At 35.7% G+C, this 7,987-nt stretch overlaps 1 protein-coding gene across 2 annotated transcripts in view; it reads left to right on the top strand.

Annotated features, from left to right (window-relative positions):
* LOC109829873 (factor of DNA methylation 1-like) overlaps positions 1,035–7,987 on the top strand; it is a 27,799-nt gene continuing 20,846 nt past the window's right edge. Inside the window, exons 1-7 of one of the 2 annotated variants that reach the window (XM_020396946.1) lie at positions 1,035–1,136; positions 2,848–3,443; positions 3,513–3,821; positions 4,287–4,468; positions 5,863–5,952; positions 6,037–6,324; positions 6,427–6,642. In XM_020396946.1, coding sequence (XP_020252535.1) covers positions 2,867–3,443; positions 3,513–3,821; positions 4,287–4,468; positions 5,863–5,952; positions 6,037–6,324; positions 6,427–6,642 — 1,662 coding nt within the window. In that variant the 5' untranslated portion in view covers positions 1,035–1,136; positions 2,848–2,866. Of the gene's footprint in view, positions 1,137–1,201; positions 1,434–2,847; positions 3,487–3,512; positions 3,822–4,286; positions 4,469–5,862; positions 5,953–6,036; positions 6,325–6,426; positions 6,643–7,987 lie in introns of those variants that run through there. The other variant, XM_020396947.1, reaches the window with a different exon arrangement.

Below are 7,987 nucleotides of genomic sequence, written 5' to 3'. Positions count from 1 at the left end.
CTGATTGATTTAAAATCTTGTAGCCTTAAGTGAAGCCAGTCATACCGGGCTTTTGGGAGCACGGCCAACTTCAGGTGGTTAAATCTCCCCTTCAAATTATTTCATATAGTAAGTGGATCTTTCACAGTTAGATATTCAGTTTTTAATCCTTCATCCAAATGATGGCGAAGGAAAATCATAGCTTTGACACGGTCTTATTTTGATGTCTCATTTTCTTTCACAATAGTATTTTCAAGACCTTTTGTAGCAAGATATATTTTAACATCTAACATCCAAGATAAGCAGTTCTTTCTAGAAATATCAAGTGGCGTAAATTCTTATTTTGTAAAGTTAGTCATAGTGAAAGATGGATTGAATTGGAAAGAGAAGTTATACCTCAAAAGTTTATCCAAAATATCAACACGTGTCCGACGATGAATCTAATGGACTTGAAGAAGATTGTTTCAATGGTAGAGTCTCGTGCTGATAACGTGTTGTAAAACTAATGAAGTAGAGAAGAAAAGGTAGATGAGAAGTAGAGAGAAAATTTATTTCATTCATTATTCATTGCTATTACAAAGTGAGGTAGGAATACCTTTATTTATATACAAACTAAGATGATGATACATGAATCATATTAATTACTCATTCATGAACTTAGTCTTTCAAGAACATGCATTGTGTTGTTCTAGAAAGAAGATTAATATACTAGAGGAATATCAATTTCTTAAAAACTAAATGGACATCCAGGTCATTTCATAACAAATAAGGAATACTAAAAAAGCTTTAAAAGAAAATTCTCAAGCAAAAAATTTCAATTATTTGCATCCCTTCTCCTCCGCCGTTCGATAGAGTAAACCGACGGATATTAAACCGCCACGTGGTCGAATTCCGTAGACTTTCTGTTCTCACCGTCAGGTGCTCAGTGGGCCCCACGAAATCAAAACACACCAACCCAGCGAGCGGTCCCATTTTTCTCGCCTTGGCGATTTTCCGAGTTCTCCGGAAAGCGGGTGCACGAAACAAATACTTCTATATACAGCATGCAACAGTATTAAAGCAGCAGAAACGAAAGCGCCCCCGTCTCGATTGCTATAGTAATTCCCCTCGCTTCTTTTCGTGCTCTCCCTAAAGCGCTGCAGCTACTCCTTTTTCAGGTAAATTTTTTTTCCCCCATCTCAAAACCCTAGTTCCCTAATTTTAAATTTTTTTCTTGCAAATAGTTTCAGATCATTATCGTTATTTCTAGATAGTAGTAGCAGTGCTACATTGGCTAGGGTTTTCCCCCCGTACTGTTCAGATGAAGGAATTGTATGGAGATTTGGTCGTTTGTTTTGAGCTCTCCCACATTCGAATTGAGAAGACAGATACTGGGGAAAAACGTTTGGATTCATTTTCGTAGAATTTATGCAATCAGTGATTGTCATGGGTTGATTGTAGTTGAACTACATCGGGTAGGTTTTTGTTCAGTGCATTGTTCTTTGGATCAGGGTTTCATATGTAATATATTCATGTAAGGCCATCATGTGGTTTTTTTCAGTGCATTGTTCTTTGGATCAGGGTTTCATATGTAATATATTCATGTAAGGCCATCATGTGGTTTTTTCTTTTTTCCTTTTTCGTATTTTTTTAGGGAGATTGATAAATGGGGGAGAGAGAAGGGTGGTTTTGTTATCGTTTAGATTGGGTTGCATGGAGATTTGATCGCTCTCGTTAAGCTTTCTCACACAATTTCACTAAGTTGGTTCAGAGAAAGGCTAAATAGCGTAAAAATGGGGTTCCCCATAATTTTGATGCTAAATTGCAGTTAGATACCCTATAGTTTCCCCTACTTTGCACTCATATACTCTCATTTGTTTTTCCGCAGCACTTATATACCCTAAAGTTTTTAAAATGAGGATACTGGGTATGAGTTGCCAGCTCACTGCCATGTGAGCATCCTGATGTGACTAGCAAGGGGGCTCACATGACATTGAGCTGGCAACCCATTTTGCAATGTGCTGTCAGGTTATATACATTTTTTCCTTTTAAATTTTGTACTTAAACATCCTCAGTCATGTAAAAACACGGCTTCCCCCTTGAAAATCCTCATGCAACACTTAGATGTTGATTTTAGAAAATATTAACCCTTAATTTTTGTTAAATTTCTTGTTAAAATTATGTAGTTCTATTTTAAACTTACCCTAATTCTACTTTAAAATAAGATTTTGATAGGTTTAACAATAAATTTAACAAGTATTAAGAGTTATCTAAAATTAACATGTTATCGTCGCATAGAACAGGGGGTTCTCATTTTTGTGTAACTGAGGGTATAAAAGTGCAAAATTTAAAAACTTTAGGGTAAATAAGTGGTGCAAAAAATAAGTGAAGGTATATAAAAGCAATGGGGGAAAATATAGCAAATCAAACTGCAATTAAGGCTAATGTTATGGTCCTCTGACTTTGGCCCTATTTGTCAAAAGTTTTAAGGGGGAAGGACTAAGGAGAGGGCTGTTAACTTTTTCAGAAAAACATAAGAGTTAAATAAGTTAATCCCCCAGCTAAAATTTTGTTTAGTCTTTGTGCTCTTTTTTATGTCGTGGATAAAATGTTATGTTTTTACTCATCACTATTTCATCAAATTATAATTTGTAATTCTTTTTCCACATTTTACTCCTTTTTTATTCATTTCAATGGTGCATCGGTTCACATATATTTTGAGAGCATAAAAAATAGATATTCTTGCCCGGCCGGATTTTTTGTTAGGCTTTGTAAAATTCAAAGTTTACCGATTAAAAACCACGTAAGCATATGTTTTCATTTTCCAAATATTCTGTATTTCAGCCAATATTTACTAAATGATACTCAAAATGTTGTTTTTCTTTTTAGCTTCACTTGTCCGCAGGGCATGGATTACAGCTCTGGTGAAGCATCAGATGCAAGTGATTCTGACATAGAGGACTTGGTGGCCAAATCTTACATGTATTTAAGGACAAAGAAATTGAAAGTAAAATTCTCAGAAAGTGTATATAGATGCCCATTCTGTGTGGGCAAGAAGAAACAAGATTACCAGTACAAGGATCTGCTTCAGCATGCTAGTGGAATCGGGGCATCTAATCGGAAGGCAAAACTGAAAGCGGATCATCAGGCACTGGAAAAATTCTTAAAGAATGACCTTGTTGATTCTGCAGGTCCATCACTGCAGCTAATGGTTATTGAACCTCCAAAGCAGAAAGAGGATAAGTTTGTTTGGCCGTGGATGGGCATTATTGTCAATGTTCCGACAGAATTCAAGGATGGTAGATATGTAGCTGAGAGTGGAACAAGGCTTAAAGAGCAGCTCTCTAGATTTAACCCTGTAAAAGTTCACGCAATATGGACTCATAGAGGTCATACAGGGAATGCAGTTGTTGATTTCAGCAAAGACTGGGGTGGATTCAAGGATGCGATGGCATTTGAAAATCATTTTGAATCAGAACGTTTTGGTAAAAAGGATTGGCAAAGAAATAGACACCGTGGGTTTGACATTTATGGTTGGGTTGCAAGAAGTGATGGTAAAAAGGATTGGCAAAGAAATAGACACCGTGGGTTTGACATTTATGGTTGGGTTGCAAGAAGTGACGATTATGAATCTTCTGGCCCCATTGGGGAGCATTTGCGAAAAAATGGAGATCTTAAAACTGTCTCCGATTTGTCAAATGAAGAAAATCGTAGAACCGATAAACTTGTAGCTAATCTGGCAAGCGAGATAGAGGCCAAGACCAAGCATTTACATGAACTTGAATGTAAGTACAATCAGACAACTATGTCCTTAGATAAGATGATGGCTGAGAAGGAACGGTTACAGCAAGCTCATAACAGAGGTATGCATCATGTTGGAGTTTGTTTTTGTTGTTTGCTTTCTATCTTGAAATATTTTCTTATACACGTAGAACATGCTAGAAAAGAGGATGTCAGCCATAGAGGTCATAACCTGCTGCCTTGACTGAGAATGGAAATTTTCTATATATTAAACAATTGTATCTGTCAGGAAAGACAATTAGCAATATTAAGCAAAGCCCAATAAATTGGCCATGTAAATATTTTAAACTGGTTTATCAAGTTTGAGTTAGGGAGGACAATTTGGCGTAGTAATTAGTAGATTTTGCTTCAATTTGAAATGGCATAAGTTGAAAGTTAAATGATCGTTTAATCAGCCAGCCTATCTTGTATTATATTGACCAAATTATTGAAGAATATACTTAGTGCTGATTAACTTTTTGGTTATTGCCAATTTACTTTTAACTCTGACTAGTTTCAACAGAATTTGTGTTCTTGTGCATTGGTAGAAATTGAGAAGATGCAGGAAGAGAACCGGAATCATTCACATAGAATTTTTAGAGAAAATAAGAAACTGAAATCAGAGCTGAATTGTAAATTGGAAGAATTAGCTTCAAGAAAAAAGCAACTTGATCAGTTGGCTGCTCGAAATGATATTGATCGTAGAAAGCTAGAAGATGAGAAGAAAAAGGTATCATCTTGTTTCTAAGGCCTGATAATTCTTTCTCGTATTTGAGTTATTTCCTGATACAACTTGCCTGTGACTTGATATTATCTTGAGGAAGCATTTTTCGCTTCACATGACTGTTTTCAAGATCTCTTTAGTTTACCTAATGCTTTTCTTTGGTGGTTTGATTCAAAGTGGAGATTTATTTTCTTGCTTCTCATTCTTAATGTGTTGTCATTTGTTCTCATCTAAATTGACATAATCTTAAGGTTGGGTTGTAATTTCATGATGAGCATAGTAGCTCAAATTGGGTTGTAATTTCATGATGAGCATACTAGCTCGAATTCTGGTGTGATGACTACTATTTAGCCAATATCTTTGTTTTTACTCTTTCCAGAGAAATTCATGAAGGCAGTTGACACTTGTAAACTAATTTGAAGAGATTGCCATGTCCTGATGGAAGACAATATTGTATTGTCATCTCTGTTATGATGGGATGTTGACAGTAAACAAAGTGGCGTGGTGCATAGTTCTTAGAAGTTCAACTTCTATGTTAATCCATACCTGATTAACTTAAAGGAAACATGCAGTTTTCATATATACATTTGTATACTGCAATAAAGAAGACTACGATAATGGATAGTATGTTCATGCACTACGAATCTACGATAATGGATAGTATGTTCATGCACATTCAATAATGTAGATTCAATGCATTTACAGGGATTGTAAATCACTTTTACCCGGATTATTTGGTCAAATGGCAGTACAGGAAACTAATGGCTAGATATCCAGTCAGTGATATAATATTTTATTGTTGAGAAAAATAATATATATTTTTAGCTATTCCTTTTCATTAAAATCTTGAAACAGTGCAGTTTAAAACTTAACGGAACATGCAGTTTTCATAAATACCTTTGCACACTGCACTAAAGAAGACTACCATAATGGATAGTATATTCATACACATTCAATAATGTAGATTCTACGCATTTACAAGGATTGTAAATCACTTTGACCCAGATTATTTTGTCAAATGACAGTACAGAAAACTAATGGTTAGATATCCAGTTACTAGCATAATAAAATATTTAGTTGTTGAGAAAATAATACATATTTTTAACTATTCCTCTTCATTAATATCTTGAAACAGTGTAGTTTAATGAACTGGATCATAAAGCAATGCTAGTTTTTGCTATGTAAGTTACAGCATCTAAAGCTATGTTTTTGGTAGCTAACTTAGCTTTTTTCTGAAGTTTGTCAAAGGATGATATATCACTCAAGCAAACACATGAAATGACGATTTCCATGTTTACTTTCATATTTTTGTTTTAAAAGTAAAAAGTATTCATTACATGGCATCTGTAGCATGAACGTAGCAGTTACACACAAAAATGATAAATATGAGATTTGTGCAGAATGAACTGAAAAACAACTCCCTTCAAATGGCAACTAAAGAGCAACAGAAGGCTGATGAAGATGTTCTGTCCCTTCTTAAAAAACAGGAGGTTAGTTAAACTCTCAAAATTTTTTTATCATGCATAGTAAATTTCTTGATTAAGACTTATGTTTGATACCACAAAGTTATACAGGAAGAGAAAAAGGACGCGTTCAACAAGATAATTCAATTAGAGAAGCAGTTAGATCATAAACACAAAATGGAACTGGAAATCCAACAGCTTAGAAGCAATATACAGGTGATGAAGCATATGGGTGATGAAGAAGATGCGGCACTCAAGAAGAAAGTGAATGAAATGGACGAAGAACTGAAGGACAAAGTTGAAGAAATGGAAGCTCTGGAGGATCTTAATCAAACTTTAGTTGTCAAGGAAAGACGTGCCAATGATGAGCTACAAGAAGCTCGCAAAGAGCTCATCCATGTAAGAAACCGAACCTAGATCGGTTAATCCATAGGAATACCCTAGGCTATAATATTTTTTTGTGATTATTGTCCTTAATCTCTTACTTCAAAATTAATGTAGAATCTGAAGGAAATGTCAAGCAACAGCCGTGCGCTCATTGGAATAAAGAGAATGGGTGAAATTTGTTCCAAGGCATTTCAAATTGCATGCAAAGAAAGATTTCCTGGAGGCGATGTAGAGATTAAAACTGCAGAATATTGTTCAAAGTGGCAAGACGAACTAAAAAAGCCAGAATGGCATCCTTTTAAAGTAATAGCCGTTGATGGGAAGCATCAGGTATGGATATGGTGCTTTAAAATTTCGTATATTTTTCTTAAAAAAGTGAAGTGTATCTTTTACCTTTTTGGTCCTAGGTCGTTCCTAGATATTACTATGACCGAGAGATGAGTATTTTAATCTGGGAATGAGTGAAAATTTGATAAAACTGTCCGTATGGAACTAACTGTTGCACTTATCTTCGCCCTTTAACAAGCATTCTTCACTTTTCTTTTCCTACAGTTGCAAGGCACCACGTTTTAAAAATCCCAGGTCAAGGCATTTTTTTATGTAGTTCAGCGTATATTATACTGTGCCAGCGTAAGTGTTTATAGTTGTGAATAATAACTTCCTTTGGCTAATGGTAGGCACGGATGCATGTTATTTCTTGTCCTTGTTTGCACCTATGATCCTGTGAGATATTGTATTTAAATTTCACCATGACATGCTACTGGGTTGGACATTCAAACTGTGAAGGATCATTTGCCCTTATCAAAGATGTAAGGAAAAAAAATATGTATCAATTTTATCCAGTTGCAGGTGGGAGAAAACTATATTTCGAAGATGTAGGCAGCAAAAATTGCCTATAGGTCCCACACTCAGATTAAATTAGTGAGAAGACAAAGAATGTCATCATCCAAAGCTAGAAAAGACCAACCAATGCAAAGCAAATACAAAACGGCGAGATGAATGAGACTCGGAACTGTCTCACAAGCATGAGACAGTTTCCAGGGGGCTGTTTGCATTCTTTTTGGCGGTTACGGTCTCCTACCCTTATAAATACTTTTCTACACACTTGTGGAAAAAACAAAGCTGGCATTTGGCGAATTTTGAGAGCAAGAGAGTTGTTAACCCACTCACGAGTATTCTCGAAGTCTTTTGATGTTTCCTTGAGTTCAGGTCTTGACTTAATTGAGAAGAGTATTTGTCTTACTTTGCTAAGATACTTCGGTTCTTATTTCATTGTTAAAATATTAACCCTAAATCTTCTTCGTCTCCGACCTGGTCCACAGATAACGCATCCTTGGCCTATGCAAAGAATCCTACACAAGTAAAGACTACTACGTAGGAGTTTTTGTACGTGTTATTAGGGAGTGCAATTTTGTTTTCTTTGTGAAGAAGAGAGTTATACTTGTAAAGCTTATTCTTTTGTTTCTTTTAAACGATTTAATGGAAATCGCAAAGGAAATCGTTCCCAAAGCAAACACGTTAGCGACCACAGTGGGAGCCAACAGTCCCATTATCATCGGGACCGTAGTGTTGTAGCCTAGTGACATTCAAGTCGATGCAATGGTCAATGGCCTCGAATATGAGTTCGACCAAGCTAAGTTCAAGGAGTATCTCTCATCTTCATCAAGATCCTCTT

Source organism: Asparagus officinalis, chromosome 2 (assembly GCF_001876935.1).
Source record: "Asparagus officinalis chromosome 2, Aspof.V1, whole genome shotgun sequence".
Classification (NCBI taxonomy): domain Eukaryota; kingdom Viridiplantae; phylum Streptophyta; class Magnoliopsida; order Asparagales; family Asparagaceae; genus Asparagus; species Asparagus officinalis.
This window is presented reverse-complemented; position numbering and strand designations above follow the sequence as displayed.